The sequence below is a fragment of the Poecilia reticulata genome, chromosome 1 (assembly GCF_904066995.2).
Source record: "Poecilia reticulata chromosome 1, P_reticulata-male-v2, whole genome shotgun sequence".
NCBI classification, from domain to species: domain Eukaryota; kingdom Metazoa; phylum Chordata; class Actinopteri; order Cyprinodontiformes; family Poeciliidae; genus Poecilia; species Poecilia reticulata.
Window position 1 is genome coordinate 14,020,463 of NC_088830.1, and position 23,953 is coordinate 14,044,415.

The 23,953-nt window shown below is 39.8% G+C and overlaps 1 protein-coding gene across 2 annotated transcripts; it reads right to left on the reverse strand.

The window, feature by feature from the left end:
• Window positions 1-457: 457 nt before the first annotated feature.
• On the reverse strand, window positions 458-22,287 carry rgl3a (ral guanine nucleotide dissociation stimulator-like 3a). Of its 2 annotated transcripts, XM_017306398.2 has the most exons (17): window positions 20,243-22,287; window positions 19,145-19,410; window positions 12,703-12,992; window positions 9,260-9,304; window positions 8,972-9,141; window positions 8,612-8,763; window positions 8,203-8,514; window positions 8,015-8,118; window positions 7,852-7,936; window positions 4,988-5,074; window positions 4,868-4,900; window positions 4,475-4,596; window positions 4,297-4,392; window positions 4,075-4,186; window positions 3,720-4,001; window positions 2,833-2,947; window positions 458-2,519 (listed from the first exon to the last, which is right to left on the reverse strand). In XM_017306398.2, the coding sequence occupies exons 2-17, from the start codon at window positions 19,334-19,336 to the stop codon at window positions 2,365-2,367; spliced, it is 2,352 nt and encodes a 783-aa protein (XP_017161887.2). In that variant the 5' UTR covers window positions 19,337-19,410; window positions 20,243-22,287; the 3' UTR covers window positions 458-2,364. The 2 variants fall into 2 exon arrangements, with proteins under 2 accessions (XP_017161887.2, XP_008407032.2); XM_008408810.3 differs by lacking the exons at window positions 19,145-19,410; window positions 20,243-22,287 and adding an exon at window positions 14,376-15,082.
• Window positions 22,288-23,953: the final 1,666 nt, after the last annotated feature.

The window sequence follows — 23,953 nt, forward strand, 5'->3', positions numbered from 1 at the left end:
TGCGATCTTTGTGTTGGATCTGTCTCCATCTAGCGGTCAGATATGATGAAAGATTTTAATGCCGTTTCGAGATTTAGCAGTTAAGATTCAGTAACTTTTGAGCTAATTATTCCTTACGGTAATTTTTCTGAATAATCTGTCAAGTGCTCATAGAGATCCTTTAAACTGCTATTCTTTAAGCAAGAACTAAAGAGGATAAATAAACTAAACATGAATTCTTAGCCAAAATGAAGAACATACATCTTTGACTGGTTTCACCAGATCCCAGAATAAAGTTTGACAGGAACATCTGTAAGGTCACCTGAGGAGGGACAGGAAATATGATCATCTGTAAGATTTGAAAGAATTTTTGGTCGAGGGAGAGGCCGGAAAATTAAACAAAGTGATTTTAAATGTGCTTCAACCAAATATCAAGGTGTACGCACCCGATGTCACAAATACGAAAAACAAAGCGTAAAACTGTAGACTTGCTTTATTAGTGAATATATAATACTACATATATACATCATGTACTTGGATTAAACAAAAATAAAACATCTCTTTTAAAAACAACAATAAAAACATTTTTATAAAGTGACAATACAAGTAAGGCAAATGCATGAACATAATACTGCACAACGAATGGAGGAACAAGCGGCAGAAGTCGTCGATTTCTTCTTTGCTGCACATTTCAGCTCTTTAGTCGTCAAAGCTTTACGGGTCACATGCAGAAACGCGTCTTCTCACATACGAGAGCCTTCCTTCAGATCAGAAACGGCGAAGCTGAGGGTCACACTGTGCGTCCTTCAAATGACCAGCAGCTTCTTACATCACTGAATCAGCAAAAAAATAAAAGTATATGTATAGAAAAAGACTTCAACAAAACAATTACACAATGCAAACTAGTTTAGAGCGCAAAACCACTTGAAATCTGCAGGATGTTCCTTCATTTGTTCACTACAGAAAAAGAAAAAACTAACTTCATTTAAACTGAAACAAATACAGGCAAAGCTTATTAGAACTGAAGTAAATCAAGGTTTTATGCCAGATTTAGGCACAAACATCAAAAACCAAACTCCTCCATATATTAACCCAGGTGTTTGTTAGACCCTACACATGATGGGAATCTTTTTTAGCAACAAACCTACATGCGCTCCATAAACCGCTGCAGTCTGACTGAAACCTACAGCTTGGAAGGCCGAGACATTTACAAACTTCAAATCAACGTGAAAATCCTTCATAACTCCGGTTTTGTTTTAAAAGTGTTTTAAAAAGGACCAGAGTAGCTGTTACTGGGGAGATCTTTCCGCTTTCTGTACAGGTCAGATCGTAACAGAACAAAAACAAGCTCAAATATTTTCTCACACTGCAAAAACAGAAACTCTCACATACTATTCATTGTCTAGTTTCTAGTGCAAATGTCTTAGTACACTTAAAAAAAAGAAAACCAAAAACTTTACAGCAAGATGTAAGAGTTTGTTTTCAGTAAATAATTCTTTAACATTTTTTTTTTAAAGTACTATTTCCACTGGGAAATTTTTACTTATAACATAGGGACATTTTCTTGTTACAAGTGAAATAATCTGCCAGTGGAACCAGTATTGTTTCATCCATATTAAGGAATTATTGATTTAAAACAAGCTTCTGTATCTTGCTGAAGTTACTTGTTGATTAGTTTTTGTCTTACTTTAAGTGAACTAATATATTTGCACTAAAAACTAGACCAAAAAAAAAACTTGATATTTTTGTGCTTTTGCAGTGCATTGTGCCACCATTTCTCTGACACATGAATACTGAAGTGTGTTAAATAATTTAAACAGTTAAAATTACATTTTAGATTGTATAAAATATTAAAATTTTCATCTAGAAGACGTGTGCATGTTCATGAGTGACTCTCAGGACAATGTCTCTGTATCCAAGGAGTGTTTTAAATATAAAAACATGCTCTGGTTTTACATTTGATCTATGCGAACTCAGTGAAAGTCAGCAGCTCTTGTTAGGCTTTCAGATTATCTGGGTGAAGCAAAAATGCTTCTGTAGTCATTCAGGAGTTTCCACTGATGAGTCAAACTCAGGACTGCTGAAGATTTCCTCCAGTTGGGGATTCAGATCCCACTACCATCCAATAACAAACACCACTGTAGGAGATGGAGAAATCCAGGATGAGCATCTGGATTGTTCTGGTGTCATCGCTCCCCTCACTGCTGCTGGTAAAGTGAGAGCTGCTCTGAGTTAATCTTCAGTCAGAGTCAGTCAGACACACCGACGGTCTTTGTGGTGATGAACAGAAACGAGGAGGAGCCTCGGATGCATCTCGGTGCTTCTGGCGCCGACGAGGCGATGCGGTCAGTCAATAAATATTCGGCCTGTGCAGAAGCTTGTCGTTCATTTGACGTGCCGGCCCCTGGGCCGAGCGCCGGGGCTGGAGAAGGACCCAAACTGTTTCCCGTGGCTCCTCCAGCGCTGCCGCAGCACAAAGTCGTAGTTGGCCGAGGTGCACATGGCGTAGAAGACGTTGGCGTTGTCGGGAATGTGAAGCTCTGAGGAAAACAAAACGCACGTGAGGAGTTGCTGGGCGTGTTCTGTGCCGTCTAAATTGGACTCAAAAAATCTTCACTGTTTTTTTTTTTTTGGCAGCAAGAACAACAAAAGCAAGAACATTTTGAACAAGACGGGCTTTTTTCTATTTAATTCAATTAAAACAATACTTTTCATACAAGCAGTTTAAAAGTTGTTCAGTTTAGGAGGGAACAGTGGTCCAATAGGAACCAAAACCGCAATACCTGTAATATTAATGATGATCTAAGCAGAAATATTCTAGCTATTCAGACAGATTGAAGTGCAGATGTTTACCTCTTCCATGGTTGAGCAGCTGGTAGAGGCCGAAGTCGCTGCTCCTGAAATCCTCCATGTTGTGTTTCTCTAGAGCTCTCTGGATCACCTGCGGCGTGTGGTCCTGACTGGTCAGCTGCACGGAAAACAGGAAGACTTCTCCAATGTAGTTACTGGACAGCAAACTCAATCCTGACATTAGCTTAATTATCTTAATGTCTAATTTGCAACTACAGAATGAACAAATTAGGAACGCATGATATATCTACACTAATATGTTGGCTGGTGTTAGTTATTTTTCAACATATCGATATCAATCTGGGTTGATATCAATGATCAATATTATTTCAATTGCTGTTTGTTTTTGGAGTGGAGGAGGTGGGTCATGAAATTGATGCAGCAAAGAATTGTGGGAAGTTTAACTGAAGCAGAGAGGCGGTTTCTATTTTAAGGCGTTGAAAGATTAGTCAAATTTATATGCAATGTCTGCAAATATCAGACATTGCATATATGCAGCAATATTAATATCGGATATCAACATCGGCCCAAATTTGTACATTGGTGCAGTTCGAAAATATTGCAATCATTTTTAAATTTTGTTTTTAATGTGCAATATTACATTGTCCACTACTATTACAAGAACAGTAATAAACTTCATTTCATTCTTAATTTGTTATTCATACAGAAAAATTGACAGAAATAAAAAAAGTAAATTCTTCCTTTTATTTTATTCAAGATGCTCAACAATAATAAATTAATAATAATTTTTAAGTAATTTGAAACAATTTTATTTCATTATTATGAAGTAAATTATAAATCGAGTGGTTCTTGCAACCACAACAGAATAAAAGCAGGAATAGATCATTTTTTTTAACTGAAGCAGATCTCCAGTAGTTTGGCCAACGTACCAGGATGCTCTTGTAGACATTTCCGTTGCTGACGCACTCCACTGTGACCCTGATGATGCACGAGTCTGCGATCTGCTTGTTGTAGAGAGGCAGCACAGCCTGAGGAGAGCAGGCGGACTGCGATGAAGACGACGACAACGATGAGGACTCCGGGCTGAGCGCCAGAGAAGAAGAGGAGAGGTCAGGCTGCGAGGAGCAGCAGGAGGAGCTGGAGAGGCTCGGTGAGGACGAGGAAGACATGGAGAAGTCCTCCGCTACGTTGTGGAGCGAGCCTGGGAGAGACTGAAGCCAAGGGGGAAAACGTTGAGTTTAATGGAGTCCAAGCATTAGTCTGGACACTTTGGGGCTCTTTTACCTTCAGCTTGAGCCGGAAGGGTGAAGGCTGAGGCGTGGAGAGGTCCTCCAGGTCTGAACCACTGGACCCAGACGACGACACGCTGATCTGATCCGAGTGCGATGTTCGCAACCTGCATATAAAAAAAAACAAACAAAAAAAAAGGTTACACTTAAAAAAAAAAAAAACTGACAGCAACCAGTAGCTTGTTTGAGTTTTGACAGCTGATCTTTCAAAACTTACAAAGCGAGCTTATTGGCCAGCAGGCGGCGGCTCCAAGAGTTGGGAGAGTTGGGGCAGGGGTCAACAGGAGGCTCCAAGTCCCGAGACCGCTCGTAGCTATGGAAACAAGAAGACAATATGAGACATGGCAAGGTTTGGTGAAACCTCCATCAAAACCGTTTGGTTTTCCTGGTTTTACCTCTCCTGCTCCGTGAGCAAAGTATGAGCCTGGAGCCAGGCTGTGAGGTCAGAGTTCACCGAGAGGCTGTAGTGGGAGCAGAAAGCCTGCAGCTGTCGGATCTGAGAGAGGATTTCATACTCCTAAAGGAAGCAAAGTTAAAAAACACAGAGTAAGCCATGAAACATATAAAACTGATGATAATAAATCACATTCTGCACACGTCATAAAAAGCCAGAGGTATCCACACTCAAAGTCTGCAGACCCTGAAGTTCTCTTTAGTCAATTTTAATTGAATATATAAATGAAAAGTTTGACTATTATAAAGATCCATCCACTAGGAGTGCTGGGAATCACAATGCTTTCAGCTCGTTCAATCATTCCTATGAAGCGCCACTAGGGGGCAGAACTTACCCGTCTCCGTTTCACAAAGTTGATGAGGTTCCCCTGTAAAAATTTTTTAAATAACCAAAGTTATAATGGGACCAGACAGCTCTGAATTGGACCATAAAGAAGAGCAGGTAAAGAACCGACCTCCACAGTGTCGGTCAGCGCCGTGTCCAACATGGTGAGGACCGTCAGGTACGTCCCCAGGTACGGCACCACACCACAGCTGAAGCTCTGAGGGGGAAAACAAACACCAAGCATGAAGCACATAGAAAAACAACTAGAAATTTAAAATATTCTGACCTGAGATTTTCATTTCTTCATAAAATAAAAGTATTTTAAACTTGCTACTCTGTCTGAAACATTGAATATGATGCGAAACATTTTCCACAACCACAAGCCTGCAATCATTATAATAAATGCAGGAATCACTTTTTAATTCCTTTATCTTTCTGCTGAACTTGAAAACATTTTCCATTTTCAAGCACAAACAGAGGAGGAGGAAGTTTAAAAGACCAAATCAGCTAAAGGGAAGTGGATCTGATGATTCAGGGAGACAATTAAGGATTTATGTCACACGTTTCTCTACCAGCTGACACATTTATTTTATCTCAGTGGTCAGAACTGAAATTTGGGAAGTGAAAGGCGATTTCAGAGCAAATCGCGGGGTTTCCTTTCACCGTGGGTCTAGACGCAGTCATGATTTACAGCTACGCGCTGCGCTGCTTTCACGATGACTCCTCTCTCGTAGAGAGGGGACAGGAGTCGTGTCAACGCTCGTGAATCAAAGCGAGGCGACAACAAACAAGTGGACGCGTTATATAACCGTTTCCTGCAGGGCTGAGTGGAGCTGGGGATGTGGGAGGGCGCAACATGACCAGTTAAGCTTCAGCCATTGTGCAACATTAGAGGGCTGGTTTTATAAAAACTGGAGTATCCGACTGCAAGAGTCACTGAATACACATCCTTATCGGCTGTTGCTCACAGTAAAAAGAAAAGGTGAAAAGTTATCCAATGTGTGAAACACCTTGAGCAATAAAAAAAAAGTCCACCTGGCAACCAAACAAATAGATGCTATGCGTTGAGGAAAGCTGCAGGTTCAGAGAAATGTCCGCTTGCTCTGCTTTACCCAGGCTGTGCTTGGCGTTAAATAAAACATGCAGGATCTAGACATTTACTTGTTGCCGTCCCAGATTCAGCATCGGCCCTCGTCTTTGCACTGAGACGGTAAATGAAACTCCACAAGTCAGAGCAGTTTCACCCAATTTCTTCCTGTTGTGCTGCTCCTGTCCAGACTGGACTGGTTCTACTGGACGTTTCTTTGCTTTGAACTGGATATTTCTCAGTCACAGTTGGCTCACGGGGTTTCTATAGATGAGTACGCCAAGTTGTAAAAACTTCTGGGATTTTCATTGGGTTTTTTTTAATCAAAACTAACCTGAAAATATATTGAGCATAAGCACTCAGTCATAAGATCTGTACAATTTCAAAACGTCCCAGCATAAAATAAAACTTAAGATGGTGGTTATATTTTCAATCGAAAAGACAGATTAAAACAAACAAAAAAAAAAAACACCTGTATGATGAAGAGGTGTTTTAAAACCAAAACGAATGTATGCTGCTTCCCTGAAAACAGAGCTGTTGTAAAAGACAGCATCGCTTTCTAAAAATGAGTCTTTTTTTTCCAAACATAGTAATAAAATTGCCCTCAGATCCTTTTTTTAAGTCCTTCACAGATTATCTTTAGAGAAAAGTAGAGCAAACTTACAGACTGAAGTACAGACTACATCCTGCAGAGTTTTGCTCTAGTAAATGCTTGACCAGCAAAACAAACTATGCAAAAAAAACCAACTATTTTTGGATGAAGATGAGAAGGTGAGGTAGTTACTTTAATACTGTGCAGATTTACATGTACATCTTTAAGATTTTCCTTGAGATCCACCAAGAAATCTACTGGTGGCCGATCCGAGACCAGCGCCAGACTGAACTGATAACACTCTTCAGAGTAGCTGTTGTTACTGAGGGAAAGAAATGCAAAAGTCGGATATTTTCAGCATCAGTGAGACGATTAAAATGAAATCAGAGTGAGCACAGATTTAAGAAGCTATTAAAAAGGAAACCGTTTTCTACAACACATGGCCACGGTTCATTCAGGCTGCACAAGGCCGAGATGGTAACATTTTCAACTTATAACAGGAAAGCTAGAAGTATTACAGCAAAGTCGCTCCATTTTATTAGCCATCAACCTGGATTTTTAAATACTTCAGCCTTTTGGAAACCTCACAGTTAAGGAAAAGATCTACATTCCCAATAGGATGAGCATAGAGACTTCTCGCTTTTGATGCCAGCTTTGCTAAAATTGAAAATCGCCAATATAAGATGCTAAAGGCTGTTTAAAATGCTGTATTATGGCAACCGCTCAACCAACTCAAGATATAAATCATTAACTTTTCACAGCGGGGTCGCTAAAATAAAATCTTTTCAGTGTTATTCTTGTCTTTTCTTTCACTTTGACACTTAAAAAAAAATAAAAATATCAGAATCAACCAAAATCTTTCCAAAAACCAAAACCCAGATGTCAGAAATAAGCATAAAATTGTGATCAGTCAAGCTGATTGATTGTATTTCCTCTTGTTCAAGTGAAAAACATGGGCAGCAAATTCAAAAGCCTTACAAATTCAGCTGTGGTGCTCTGTAGCAAACCAAATCCTTGGCAGGAATCGTTTCTCTTTAAATGGTCAGAATCAGGACTTTCTGCTCCAGTTCCTTGCAAACACAAGCAGTTTTACTTCATCAGAGAAGTTTATGCCGGGTAACTAGAGTGCGACTTTTCAGTGGTTGTCATAATTGTCAGATAAGGGTTCTCTGATAAATGAAACATCAGGGGAAAAGGGATTCATTTCAGGAATATACGAGATTCGTTCTTCATTTTTATCCCATGTTATTTGAGAGTGGAGCTCACTTATAATTTGATGTTTCAATCATGTAGGTGGACGGAAAAACATGTTTACCTCAACTAGAATCTCTCCGTTTGTGAGGACGCAGTTCTCGTCGGGAAACGTCTCACACAGGTGATCAAAGACGGTCGTGCTTTCCCTAAAAGACATTCAATTCATAGGTCAGTCCAGATTCTCGGAGACATAATCCTGACGCTTTCTGAAAACATCAGCACACCTGCTCACGGCGGCCCAGGTCCTCTTGAGGCGGTACACGGCGTTGGACTGCAGGGCGGACAGGATGGCTTTCAAAGACGAGAAGTTCTTCAGCTGTCTGCATTCCTGCGAAGAAACAACGCTGCTCACTCTGCAGGTCCACGTAAACATTTGTTGTTGAACTTTGCGGCAATTTGTCTGGATCCTGACCTGTGCGACGGCGATCCACCACTCGATGACGCGCGCCCTGTGAACCGGACTGGCGTGCGAGCTGCTAGGCGAGCCGGGTGCCGAAGACGGGTACAGAAAGGTGGAGGTCGAGGATGGGGACAAGACGGGGGAGGAAGTGTATGGGCTGGGTGAGGATGGGCAGAGAAGGGAAGTGATGACACGGTTGGTCACTGCGTTGAACTGGGAAATGGTGGCTCGGACCGTTGGCGCCAGATTACGGTTTTCCTTCTTGTCGCGCTGCGACCAGATGCAGCCCAGGCAGTGGAACGGCTCCACTTTCATGAACAGCTCCTGCAGGATTGGTGGGGACATTAAGGAGAAGTCGTAAGAGATGAATCCATCAACTAAACTCCACCAAAAACTGTGGATTTGTGTGCATGTTACATACGGCGTCCAATCTGGTGAGCTGCTCCGCTACTTCTCTAACTGGGAAGTCCAGGAAGTTGTGTTTGTCTGGTTTAGAGGACATTTCTCCTCCATCGCTGAGACTGGAGTGCTGCAGAGACGCACTGAGCTGTTCCGACACGGAGCGGCTGCAATCTGTCAAAACACAACGTGAATGAGAGAAATGAATGATCAGCAGATCGCTACAGGGCCTCGCAGAACCTACTCCTTAGTCTTGTCTGAATTTTGTCGCTTTGCAACCACAAACCTCTGTGTATTTATTAGGATTTTGTGAGATAGATCGACACAAAGTTGAGTTGAAAGTGAAGCTCAAAGACTGATAGTTTTTTTGTTTTTTTTGCACCTTGTTCTTGGAGTCTCTTGAGCAAAGCCTCAGCAGTCTGAAGCAAACGTCTGAAGCAGAGTCGATGGCGCAGGCGGGAACACAGCAGCCTCAGGGCCTGGTACTGAGGCGGCTCCTGGAAGTCAGCGCTGTGTTCCTCCAACCACAGCCGGACCACCGGGAGAGCGGGACTGAAGAGCAGCAGAGGGAGGAAGAAAACACGTAAAGCTTAGAAATTAAGTCACAGCTGCTTGTTTTGTGCAGGTGAAGCTCTGATGCTGAAGCCATGATAGCTGAGACTGAACTCACCTTTGCAGACTGACCGCGTTGTCCAAGTTGGCAAGCGCTTCGTCTCTAAAGGGAAAGGGAAACGGTACCACTTATCAGCTGGACTATAAATCAACACATCATCAGATAAAAGAAAAAAAAAAAAAAAAAAAAAAAAAACACATGGCAGCTAAGTGGTGACAGAAATCATCCTGTAAACAATGGAGACTGCTCCAGCTGAACGGCCAGACTGTCCATCCTGTGGAAATGTCCTGCAACACTCCGCCGTCCCCACAGAGACGTTGGCCTTGGCACAGAGAGTAAACAGAGACCCGTCTTCCTCTGGGATTTATAACCCTGCTGTAAAACATAGGTGCGGTAAAACTAACGTATCGCTCCGCGTTGTCTGCTTCACAGAAACCGAACTGCAGTTTTACAACAAGAGCCTGATGATTATGGTTTTGATATGTGATTGAAAACGATTTAAAAACCGACAGACATGGAGCAACGCTCAAGTCGCTGATAAATTATAGCTTATGGGAAACTACAGAATAGTATTTGGTGGCAATCAGACGATCACAAACACTCATGATGAACTTTGCCATTTTATTGATGTTTATCAACCACTTTTGTACAGACTCAAATTTATAGCTACACAACTAATATTTAGATAAGAACCCCTTAGCAAGTTGCTTCAACAAGTTCTTGGCCACATTTTGGAGTGGGTTGATTTAATTTTCTTCTTAAAAGGTCTGAAGAGATCAATAAAACGTATTAGTTCACAAGCTTTGAGCAGGTGTTTGAGGTCAGGGACATTTCAGGTTCGGACTCTGGTGGATGAACCATGTGAGAAAGAGACGCCTCCTGTTCCTTGAACCACTCTGTCACAATTAGAGACGTCGGCTTGGGATATAAACCTGGTAATTTACTGAGGTAGTCGGCTGACCTCATCATGGACCTGACCAACAACAGCAGCCCTAGATCACAGCTCAGGCTTATACAGTAGAAATGCTCTTTCACTATTAAAAACAGCCCTGAGTTCTGTTATTTCTCCTTTATTTGCTTTCACCAAACATTTTAATGACCACCAGTCACAATTTTTTTTAGAATTCTCCACTTCACTTTCAGTTTTTAATAAAGCCTTGGTCAGTTTTTCACCAAATTTTAGCAGATCTTGCAACTCATTAAATGATATTTTTTTTCTGTTTGATGGCAACTTTTTGACCCTTCTTAACACAGACTTGGTTAGACAAGTTGAAAGAAAACCATCCATGAGGGAATTACCCAGTAGGAGGATCTGACCCGTTTATAACCCAGTTAGATCCAAACGGCAACATTTTTTCACCAAAACCACTATGGATGTTTGTTTAGGATCGTCCTCTCATTGAAACACCAACCCAATGTGTGAAATGAAATCCAACTGGGCATAATCTATCATAATCCATAAGATGTAGGAAGACCAGTGAAGCTGGTTTCAAAAGACCACGACTGACCTAGAAAGACACGCCTGACCTAAAATGGACTCCCTTCAAGCACAAATGACTGAGGATTTAAAACCCAAGACCACTGGACCCATTGTCAAGCATGGCAGTAGCTGCATCATGATGAGGGCCCATTTCACCGCCTATGCTTTGAAAATTCTTTTTTATAAAAACCAGGTTCCACGACTAAATTTTTAAACTTAACTTCTATCAGCAGCTATTCTGTTGAAATTTGGACAAAGTTGTTAAGCAACTCCAAAAAAAAGTGTAAATCCATCTTTAAGAGTTCACAATTATGATAAAATTGACACCAATGATGAGTAAGCAGCAGAGTTGTATAATCTAATGACAGAAATGGAACGTCCTGTATTGAATCCTGTTGGGATGACACCTTTTCCAGTTTGCCCCGACCTCCTTGTCCACTGAAGCTTACAGGAAGCCTGCCGCCACCAGCACAGCTCCGATGAGGGCGGCTGTCTGACGAATAACAAATCCATCAGTGCGCCAATTAAAGCAAGCAGCTGTTTTAAGACGTGAGGCAGCGTAGCGAAGGTCTTTTAGGAGTTGTTTCAGGACAAAATGTGCTAAAACGTACGACGCTCTTTCTAAGACATTCCAGCAGGGAGAGAGAAAAAAATAAATAAAAATCTAACCAGGTACGCCGCTGGGCGTGGAGGGTCTAGAGGGTGTAGTCGTGAAGCGCTCACAATGCAACAAAGCTTAGGAAGCTTTGTTTACCACGTGACGATAAAACCTGCTATAGAAACAAGCAGAGATTTGTTCTGAGAGCAGCTGATGGGACGCGAGGAAGCTGTTAAAGCTGCTGTCTGTGTTGAAAACTGATATGTGCGTCTGGCCGGTCGTAAACCCATTTGACGCAGACGCCGCGCTAACGCTTGACGGCAGTGACGTCCTTCCTAAAAATTAGGACAAGCTGGGAAAAATAAATCAATGTCAGAAAAGTTTGAAAGCAAGTACAGTGAACATCTCTGCGTCACAGCTCCAGATGAGAGGAGGTCCTGTTATGGCACAACTTTTTCTTTTTAAGAATTGTACATTTATGGGGAATCTTTTGAAATAAAACATAATTCTCCAGATGGAAACACCAAGAAATCTTACTCATTTTATTCCTGGTTAAACTATAAAATATTAAAATCTGCCAAGATCGATTTAGACATTATGAAGCCTTAAGAAAAATAAATAAATAAAAGACACAAAGGAAAGAAAAACACAAGGAATTATAAATGAAAGCACAACTAAGGAAGAGCGCAATTAAAGAAGGAAAGACTGGACACCAGGAAGGAAGGGAGGATGCAAGAAAAGAAAAGTGAGGAAGGCCGGTACAAGACATGGGAGGCATCGGCGTGTGCAGCACTGTATCGTTTATTGTTGTCAATGAATTTCAATTAATGATGCCAAAACAAAACTGACAATATTTTACAGAACTCTTAGTTTTGTCTCTATAATTTGTTCCACAAATATCGGCGAATTTGAAAATATTGAATGCAACTAGTGGGACGTTTAAACCCTGCTTCTTTAAGTAAATGGTGTGATAAAATTCTAACTCTACATCACCTTCTTCTAAGAGATATTATTCAAGAAAATAAGACTAAAAGGAAGAAAAAAAATGATAAAAGCAGGGAAGAACGTTAACAATGGAAGGACAGAAGAAAGCGAAGGTGGAAAGCTGAACGACCTTCGAACAATTGAGTTGGGGAATAAAGCCTTAAGCTGATTTTTTTTTCTTTTCATCAGTACGCTAGAAAAATAGTCTGATCAAATTTCATGCTTTTCCAGACAGCTTACGAACGAATTGTTATTCACAAACAATGTAGGATTGCAGAAAATGTCAAACTATTGTTTTTTCCTTCCCTCCTGCACACTGAATGTTTTCTGTTAAACAGATCAGTCTAAATCAAGCAGCAACAATGAGCTCATATGGCGGCTGGGAGAGCGGCTGACTGGGTCCTCATGACTTCTGTTGGCGCCCGCCCACAGACTCACCTCTGAAACAGCAGCTCGATGAAGGCGCCGGTGGAGGTGAAGGCCCGGTACATGGACAGGAACACCCGGATGAAGTCGGGCTCCCGGTGCTCCGCGTCCAGCAGGTGGGACACCAGGCGCTCCAAGGTGGCGGCCTTCAGCCTGCGAACCTTCACCGTGTGGTACTGGACGCAGCCGAAGGCCGACGAGAGGTCAGGGGAGTCCGAGCCCGGCGGGGCGGGCTCCCTTCGAAGGGTGATCCCGAAAATGGCCCCGTCCTCCTCCTCCTCGCCCCACTCCTGCACTGGTTCCTGCAGCAAAGCAAAAAAAATAAATAAATAAAATGAGTCAACACAAACACTGAGGGAAAATTTGCACAAAATAAAAACAATTTCCATAAACGTGGAGCTGCTTTAGAGTTGTACTCGGAATTCGGGTGAAACTGTACATGGATGGTTTTCATTCTTAACCTTCCTTGACGCAGCTTTTAAGTGCAACAAGACGACAGAAACTGCAAAGTAACCAATGACTCAACAGCTCATTGACGCCGCTTGTGTTTTTAAAACACGGAGACCGTTAGATTCCTCCATGTTAGGATTGGTTCATTTCCTCTGAATCGGTTCAATTAAACGGGGCACTGCATCAGGCACAGCCTCACCTTACACCACATGGACTGGACATTTTATCCCAATATTTGATCAAATGCATTGAAATTAAGTGTTCCAGAATTCTCCACAGGCTTTTTGACAATAAATCTCCAAATGCATATCGTCAGGAGCCTTACAAACACAAATACTGTTTAAAAATAAAACTTGCACAAACTGTACTTCAATATATCCGTTACACTAAATGTAAAAAGAAGGTTAGACAGGACCACAATTAAAACTTTGGGACAAAATGCAAAGCAGCAATGTTTTCTGGTGAAACATTATTTAGTCACCACTTTTCAACCATGTTACATAATCCTACCACCACCAAAATGGTGGTGGTAGGATTATGCTGTGGGGATGTATTGAGAGGGAACCCCTAAAAAAGACAATTAGCTTTAAGTGACTGTAGAAAATCTCCATGTTGATTAATTGCATAAAAATTCACAAAAAATGTACTGAAGTGATTCTGTGGCTGCTATGTGAGACTCCACATTATCTATTTCAAAGCTGAGGCTAAACCTATTACAATGCGACACATTGAGTACTTTTTCCTCGTCTTTTTGCCATTTTAGATTGGTGGCTTTAAAACACATCTACAAATAATCTCCAGTGAGATAAGTTGATATTTATATGACCCCCAATCATCAATAATATACACTATCAGGTAATATTTTCTAACAAATATTGACTAAATAAAACGTAAGGACCATAAAATGAAATAATTCAACTGAAAACAATAAGCTTTCCTGGCTTCGTATGAGCACTGGTTGGCAACATGTTGCTGTACATGAAGTCTTATTTTGGCACACACGTAATAGAGAAGCAAAGTATGCAACAAGTTGCAACCAGAGCGTTAAGCACGGCGGTGCAGTGATTTATAACCCTGTTAAGTTAATGCAAGCGTTTGTCAGCACGTCAACAGAAACACTCAGGTTCACACGAAGCGACGTGCGCACCACGAAAAACAGCATTAAAAAAAAAACACAATAAAGATTCCTGGTTTGCGGGCTTAAAGGTCAAACAACTAAAGTTAAATTTACATACCATCGATAACTGCCATTTTCCCATGTTTTGACAGGAGATGCGGTGAATAAATCCTTCTTAGTTTTACTCCTGAATCTCAACGTAAACTGCGGGTAGTTAGGAAAAGAGCCGCTTTACTCGACTTTGAAGTAAACTTAAAACATCCATGTTATCAAAACTAACAAAAAATAAATCAACGGGTTCAACTCTTCGTAAAGCAGTGGGATACTGAGGAGGAAGAAGTCTGACAACGTTTAGTATGAGGTGGGCGGAGCCAGGAAGCAGGTGTGGGCGGGGCCAGTGCAGGCTGACCAATAAGCGGTTAGGAGCAGACGACAGCAGGTGTGCTGATGTTGACACTGAAGATACTGGCATTGTTTGGAGGACTATTATTATACTGATAGAAAACTGATAATAGTAGTTGAACTACCAGGAATAACGGTGTAAATCCCCTCAGTTGCTGAAACGTCAGTTTTAAATGAGGAATAAAGCAAAACCTATCAATTCATTCAACTTTTAAAATAAAGGGAAAACCTATTTCACTGTTATATAACACACTGTTCAGTAGCTACTCTATGCTCAAAAACAAAAAAAAATAAAAGCTCTGGAAAAAAAACAGGAGAGCCGCAAGAAAAATCACAAATTTGAAGAAAAATAAGAGAAAAAAGCAGCTTTGGTTCTGCTAGTGGTCAAGGGGACACTCAGACTTGTGCCCCCAATATCAGGAATGGGGATATGATAAGAGAGCTTGGTCCAGAACAGCGCAGTCCTCAGTAAAACCACTGAGCCTGAAGGGCAAGTAGAGAGATTTCATTACATATAAAATCACAGGTTCCAACTTGAATATGTCCTGTAAAACCTATGTGAAAATCTTCATTAAAACCAGAAAAGAAACAAAATTAACTCAACAATTCTTTCGTTTGCGCATTTATTGTCTTCCATTTTCAACTTACAAACTATGTAATTTATATTAGAATTTACTAAACTAAATTAGAACCAGATTTTTTTTTTTTTTTTAAATGGGACAAACATTTTTTTTTAATAAAATATAAAAGCAGGGCCGAGGGGAGCTCAGAATAGAGTCAAGACTTTTCTGCATTAACGTCAGTCAGTTTAGGTGAGTCTGGCATGTGGTGATGAGGACACGTTCTAGGCGTGAACCAAAACTTACTGAAAATTAGGACAAAAAAATAATTATCATACACTCTGTGCATCCACAGCAATTACTATATTAAACATTTGATTGACTGCATTAAATTCAGCTGTTATGATGTTATGATGTGAATTCCCCACTTCCCCAAGTCTTACAGTGAAAACTAGAAGCAAAACAAAGTAACGACTTCCTTTATGAAAAATAGTTTTACACATTCTCTACTTCCACATTTTATTCCATTTACTAAAAAAGAAACCAATGGCAAAAAGTGCTTACTCCAACAACGGCTTGCGGGATGTCTGCTGGACATAAGCACAGCGTCATCCTCCTGCTGAGGTATATAGATACCTATCCTGTCACTGGAAATGGGAAGTGTGGCGATTAACTTTGTTTACAAGCTAAAATCATTCAGCTGGGTTTCTATGATGCATCTAGTGGACTGTAAATCATGCGCATAGATTTTACAACAGCGGTGACAAACACTCTCATTGGTTTGCTGTATTCTTATTGATTGGTATTGATTCCGTTCGTTGAATTGTCTTTGGATCAGTCGTTAAACTTTCAACTTTCCAAGAATAAAAAGAACTTTCATTGTTTTCATGCCAAGACAATAAATAGTCATTTAAACCCAGGAACAAAACCTAAAGAGACAAAATATAACAGATTTTAAACTTTAAAGTTATTTAAAACATTAAGGCTTGATATTTATACCATAGTAAGCAACTTCAAACCGTATCCCAGAAGTGACAGATTTCACTTACTCTTGCATTTTGTGAATTTGTCCAACTATCTCTTTTATATTGTGTATAGTGTTAATTTTAACTTCACCAGCCGCTGGGAGAGAGTTTAGACTGCAGTTGACATGTTAGAAAGTTATTCATTCATACATGCATTTTATTAACCTTTTACCATCAACACGGTTGTTTTAAAAATCATTTCCCATAGAGATCTTAGTTTCACTTGTTAATTTGCGAAAACTTAAAAGATATATATATATATATATATATATATATATATATATATAATCAACATACAAGTAGAAAGCTAAATAATACTGACATTTGATGACTGAATCAAAAAGCAAAACAAAAACAATTTCACCTTAAAAAAATATTTGACTCAAAACTGGACCTACAACTTTTGTTACAGGTACTTAAAGTATTATTTATGTCTAACAATCAGGAGAGAGATGATTCATAGAAAGAAATAAAATATAAATGATGATTAATCAAATGCATCAAAGAAGTTGACTGTGGGCCAACAGTCAGGTGAGAAAGAAAACTAATAAAAATAGAAAGATGCCAGAGTTTTGTTGACATTCCTGCCTGTCACCTTAGGAAGTCAAGAGAAAGTACCACGTCAAACAGGTCGGTTCTGATTCTAAAAATACTCGTATGACACACCCCGGACGGCATCATGGGAAAACCTCTACATTTAGTGCCTTTTATTACATTGTAAACACTTGCGTCACAGATTTGTGGACGTACTCGTGATAAAAGCAAATCTCTGTACAGCATCAGCAGAACTTTAATCGGGGTCAGGATTCTGCTGCTCATTAAGTCAAAAGATGAATAACGAGCGTTTTGTTTGTCTAATGAGTTTCTGTCTCTCACGTTTCTCTAGCCTCAGCGATTCACAAAGGCCAAACAAAAGAGTGGCAGGAGAGACATCAATTAGTTCAAATTAGACACATGAAAGGTTGATGTGGTGGCGGGCCAAGAAGCCAGAGCACGACTGCGGAAAAACATCAAACTCTTTCCGCCTCTGCTTGATGATCAGGACCGTTCGTTTCTGAAGAATAACTTTTCAAAAACCAAAGAAATATTGACCGATTTCAGAGAGAAGAGCCTTGTCAGTAGAGCAACACAAGCTATCCCCGCTGAGCCAAACTCTCCCCTCATCATTTTTACTGTCTGCTCTCAGGTACATGCTAAGAAAGTGCAGTACCAAAAGATAACAATGTTCCTTTGTCCCCGGTAGTGTCAGAGTCGTCAATAATTTGACCTCATAGGATCGACTGCAGTAGTCCATGTTTGAATCCTGGTCGTGTCATAAATGTGCTGGTTATTTTTTTGTATTTAATTTTTTTTCTTCATTATAACATTCATCTTGAGGCCAAACTGGTTAAAGTTTTCAAAATAATAATAATAATAATAATAATAATAATAATAATAATAATAATAATAATAATAATAATAATGTATATATGTTTTTTTTTTTTAAATCAGTATTTCCTTCAGCTAAAACAAAACAGCAATCTATCTTCCTGGAAAATCTTCTACATTGTGTTTCCTTATTCGTTTTCTGAAACTATATGAAATGATGCAATAATGGAAGTCCCAAGACAAAAAAAAAAAGAGAAAGAATTTGCATTACAAACCGTCTTGTTCCCTGTAATAACCCAGGATAAAATCAAAAACATTTTTATTCTATTTTATGTTAAACTTGTAAAGAACATTTATTACACTTTTCTTTCACCTTGACTAATTTTTACATTTGGTACAAAATATAAAAACTGGCAGCCTTTTTGGTACAACACTTTATTTGTGCCAACTACACATCAGTTCAGACATTTGATTTACCGTCATTTTCCCTTCTAGTCTAGTCAGACTCTACTGAAAGGAGATATGACTATGCCTCCAATAACGCTACACAATATGAGGAAAAGTTAAAAGAGATACTATTGCAAGTAAGTCACATTTTCCAGACCCAACTAGTCCAGAGTATCGTGCCTGGAAAACCTCAAACGAGAGGCATCCTTCTTATATTCCCAAACTGGAGCCTTTAGATGTTGAGGGACAAGAACCATGGCCTCAAGGATCCGTCTCCCATTCCAGCTGGTTCACCCTTCTGTGGTGCACGCTAAAGCTCAATCTTTAAATTTGCCAACCTTTAAGAATGATATTATCTGCTAAAATCAGTGATGAAATCCTGAGGTTCCCAAGCAATCCTTTCTCCTTTCCACCAGATCCTCTCCATGAAGAGCTCCAGGTGCAGCTTTGGCAGAAGCCAACCTGCACTGGGAACAAGTTGGCTTTTTGTGGATACAGCTCTTGGATTTGGCATAAATGGACCTAATTACCATTTAAAGCTCCCCTGCTGTCCAATACTCCAGCTATACCTCCTCAAAAACAACCTTGAGCTTTCTCCAAATCCACAAAACACACAACCAAACTCATGACCCCCTCAGTCTGTCCACAGCGGTAAAGATCTGGGTCACTGATCCTTCTGGATAAGAAGTTCAGTTATTGGTATGTCACTTTGTCCCTTGCTAGCGACACAAACTGGTGTTTCTATGAAGTCCAAAATGGCAAGAACCAGTCAAGTTTTAATAACCAGATTCTTAAATAATGACATTCACATCAGCCTTGCTCAATTCGTTTTAATTGAACTCCGGTCCGTTTGTCTAGAGACCGTCTGGTTCGTTTGGGGAGATGAGAATGTATAATTGATATCTGATATGGATCGTAAAGGCGAACTCTGGTCCACCTAAAAACTGAGGTCTCAACTGCAGGTTAGGGGAAAAGATGTGTTGATACTTTGCCTTTATTGAACTATTCCCCATACAAAGCATCCAAATCAAGAAGCCAGCCATAATGCGCTGCTTTCAAAGGAGACCATCTTTATCCAGCCTTACCTCATGTTGTCCCTCCGTGTCTAGCAGATGGAAGCTCCTGAGCCACACTCCGGGCTCCGTGTCCATGTGGATGCCCCCGCAGTGATTGGACCTGAGCCACAGCAGCCTCTTCATCCAGCCCACCCTGCTGAGGCTTCGCTGATGACCACAGGCTTCATCATCGCCTCCGCACAAAGGAAGAGTGGTCCTCATTTCCCGGTTTGAGTCGGTCACGCTCACAGGCCCACACACCTCTCACGAGAGATCTCCCACACCTGCTGCCTCATCTGTGTTTGGGAGGAAAGCGTGAAAACGCGTATATTCATCTTATTTCAGTCTGTCAGAGTGATATCAGAGTCTGCAGGTATTTAAAAACAGCCACATATTTAACTATGATCTGCTCTTAGGCGGAAAACATGCTAGTGAATGAGCCAACGTCTGAAATGTCAGCCTAAAATCATTGGAACCCATCACTGCTCACCAACCAGAGAGCCATTTTATATTATATCACTTATAACAAGGCAGTTTTGCCTGGTTATGCAAGTGAAATAATCTTCCAATGGAACTAGTACTTCTTCATCAATATTAAGGATTTATTTACTTAAAATAAGCTCCTATATTTTGCTAAAAGGTTACTTGTAAGTTAGTTTTGTCTTATATGAAGTGTGTTACGATATCTGCACTAGGAACTAGACATACTTGGTAAGATTTTGTGGATTTTGCGGCGTATCAGAGTAAATTTGAATCTAAATAAAAATAAATGCCTGAAACATGTCAATAAAGAATCTGTATAAAGTTCCCCTTTTCACATGGTAAAACAAATAAATCACCTTTTTAATTATATTCTAATTTATACATTAGGTTATATTCAGTTTTTGTGCACTAATTACAAAAACAGTGCAAGTAATGGCCACTTAATCCAAGCTCTTGAGTACTACGGCAGTCATCAAAAATCATTTTCAGTACCAGCTATGGCAGATATAATGCATAAATAACATTGAGGTATTTCATAAGGTGCATAATTACAAAAATAAAATAAATTAAAAAAAAAAACCAGAATAAATCTGAGCACAAAGATGGCAGATACAGAAAAACACAGAAAACATGCATTTACTTAACTCTATCCCGGCTCGTTTTGCCTGTCTGTCCACGTTCGGGGCTGCGTGTCTCCAGCCACAGCATTCACGCAGAAATGAATGCGTGGAGGAAAAGAACCTGGCATTTATCTCTGAGGGCTGATTGTTCTCTGAGTCAGTGGGTGGATGATGCCCTGCGCATGAGTCTGTGCTAAAGGCCTCCTCTTTGTTTAGCTGCAGCCTACTCTGTTATGTGTAAAATTGCTGTTTTATAAAATCAAATCATTCCGGCTCAATGCTCTGCTCATGAAAACAATGCACAAACTCGCTGCCCTGATTTTCACTTCAGTCGTGCGTAAAAAAAAAAAAAAAAAAAAAAAAAAAAGGCACGAGACTGTACGTAAGTACGACGATTCTTTCGATGAAGGAATGCGCAAAAAACCAAAACAAAAAATTAGAAATACTTTTATTTTACTCTGAATAGAGTCGAAAACAGCGACATCGCGGTTTTAAATAAAGTTACACCTGACGCAGTGACGGACAGGTGCGTCTCGATGACAACTCACTCAGTCAGAGCTTTTAGGCTGAAACCCGAACAGACATGTCTAAAAACCTGTTTGCGAGCCATTTCGATGAAGCAGCACACACACACAAACACACACCACGTTTCAAACCGTGCGACTGAAAGGTCGGGAACTCTTCCTAATACTGATTGGCTGATGAGAAACAGCATGAGGTCATACGTAACCTTCACCGTGGATGGATGGACGCCCTGTCAAAGATGTGACTGTTTTGGATAACAGGTGTATCTCAATAAATGGGAATATCATCAAAACTTTTTATTTTAGGAATTTAGTTTATAACGTGAAACCTAAAAAAAAAAAAAAAACTTTATTCGCTAAGGTCTGCAAATAATGAAAAGTCAAAGTCTACTTTCTCAGAAATTAATAATATTGCGTAGGACCAATCATTTAAAAACAATATTTAAGGTCTACGCCATATTGGAAATACTGACGAGGCGCAAAGTCTTTGTCCAAGCAAGAAGGAAAGCAGAGAAAGCAACGTTTGGGGAAGATTCATTTTTTAAAATTAAAATTACTGTGATAATTTATCCTTTACTGATATCCTCGTTTATTTTTATGCACTTGTGCCGTTTATATTTTGAATATTTAATTTAGTTTTTTTAAGGGTGAATCTTTGTTTTTTCTCATTAGTGTAAAAAGCGGCATAATTAAACAAATACATTCATAAAATAAATATGTGATCATTTAAATAATGTCGGAACAATAATACATTCAAATGTCCAATTAAATTACAAAACACATTTTAAAAATGAACTTGGCAAACATTTAAGTAGGAGCTGTACTTATTATGATATGAATACATATCTCACTGTTCTGGGCAGTTCTTTCCTGTTAGGTGAAAAAAACTTCAATTTCAAAACATCAATTGATGATTAAATAAATATTCATACATGTGATGTTAATAGGGATTGGAGATGTAAACATTACATAAACATTCATGAATAATCATTTGAAAGTTAAAACATAAATAACTGAATGTGCAAATATTTGATCAAAATTTGACTTAATTATGTGTTGAAAGCGTAAATCAGTAAGTGTCTTTATGTAATTATTAAGTCTTGTGTTGCAGCACATCATGCATGTCTATCTGTCCGTCTGCAGGCAGGGACAACACCGCCACAGGTGACAGAAGCTGGAAAATAAATACATTAATACCTAAATAATTATTTCTGAGATGAACGCACGATGAATGCAAATAATGACTTGTTATTTAATTGTACATTTAATAAATAAATAAACAGAATTCTTTATTAAATGAATACATCTAACATCTCTTCACAAGGTCTGGCAGTAGCTTGGATTACCTTTTGCCAGCCTGACTACCTACGAATGCAGGATCAAACAAAGAGTGCACAAAAGACGAACGAAACACAAACTCTGGAGAAACTAATTTTAGAAAAGGAAAATAACAACAGAACTGGAGCGAACATTACACCACAGCTGCTTTATTGTCACCTTCCTTACGTCACAGACACACACACACACACACACACGCACGCATGCACGCACGCACACACGCACGCACGCACACACACACACACACAAAGAGAACCAGGCACCTGTTGAACTACTTGGATCGAAGCTTTCTTTGGCCACAGCTGCTGGGTCTATGTGTAAGACGTTTGCTTTGCAACTAAAAACAGAAATCCCCTCTGGCATAGGTCAGACATTTGCGAGGTCAGAGAACAAAGGTGAGCGCCTGATGTTCAAGAGCCGGCTCTAACAACACGTGAATTCTCTGAATTGCATCTGCAGTACTCAGCCTGACGTGTTGCATGTAACCATGCACAATACCAGAGGGTTCTGATTCATCCCAATGAACAATAGAGTCTGAATATGTCATAGGTGTAGCCTTTCGTGGCTCTGCAGTGTCATATCTGCAATTTGAAACCTAGAGTATTCACAGTGAACTGGTTTCAGTCACTAGAAGCAAAAAAAAAGAGGACAAATAAGTCCTCAAAACTTGACTCTATTCACCGTGAAAGGATTCATAAGTTGGAGCAACCTTCTGTCGTTGACTCCCGGGAGGCAATGGCTGAAATGTTGCCTGGTGATAGGTGGAAGTATCTGTGTTGGTGCAACACCCTCAGCAGCACACGGCTGATGTCAAAACAAAGCTGACACGACAACACACACACAGATCATTTAATGAGGATCACCTAACAACTGATGATTTTCGGTGACGATGCCAACATGTACAATGAGACATTAATTATCATTTTAATAATTAATTTAATTAATTAATTAAATTTTAATCATTAATTAATAACATTTTTAATCATTTTTGTTAGACTTTTTTTTGTATTTATAGCAACTGAGGCATGTTTAACACACTGAATTGTCACGGAAACATTTTAACTCCTGAAAATTTTCCCTTTGTTTTTACACTACAACCACAAACTCCAATGCAATTTACTGGGATTTAATGTGATACCTACGCAAATTAGTGAATAGTTAGAATTTTTTTTACCATAATAAAAATTTTAAAAATGTGGCATGCATTTGCATTCAGCAACTTAGAGTCAATTCTTTGTAGAGCCACCTTTGCTGCAAATATAGTCACAAATCTTTTGGGTTATGTAAAAGACAAATAGAAATTCAGACACAATGCTGGCATTGCGATTGAATTTCTGTCTATTTTTCTTTGTGAAATAGCTCAGGCTCAGACAGATTAGAGATGGAGAGTTTGTGAACAGTGCTTGTCAAGTCTTGCAACAAATTTACAATGGATATAAAGGATTCTATTGCACCTTTGGTTGTTTGTTAAAGGGGCAGGATTATATATTTTCCATGCACATAGTGACATTTTATAGCACAATCAAATAACTATGCAACTTTCAGTTGTACATCAAACCTGACTTAAAAGAAATTTGACTTTGCAATTTAACGCCTTGAAATTGTGCCACCGTCTCTTTAACAAGCTCTTGCTCTTTCCGTCACGCCGCCTAATAGAGCACCTTCTCCATTAAGTCTTCAACATTTTTCCCAATGCTTCCCTTCAAAGTAGTTCCTATGATAAGCTCAGCAGAACCGCAGTCCCACCAGGTGTTTTCACATTGCTGACTGGGGTAGCTGTGGGGGAGCGGGGCTTTTTGAGGCAAAAACTCAGATGGAAACCGTGTCTCCGGGGAGGAGCTTCGAGGAAAAGGTGGGGCTTTGTGAAACCACGT

Excerpts from the sequence above, each read along its gene's own strand:
- rgl3a (XM_017306398.2), bottom strand. The coding sequence starts at position 19,336 with ATGAGGACCACTCTTCCTTTGTGCGGAGGCGATGATGAAGCCTGTGGT. Across the intron at positions 12,993-19,144 it reads ACACGGAGGGACAACATGAG|GAACCAGTGCAGGAGTGGGG; the intron begins GTAAGGCTGGAT and ends GCTTTGCTGCAG. Across the intron at positions 4,393-4,474 it reads TTGCTCACGGAGCAGGAGAG|CTACGAGCGGTCTCGGGACT; the intron begins GTAAAACCAGGA and ends TTGTTTCCATAG.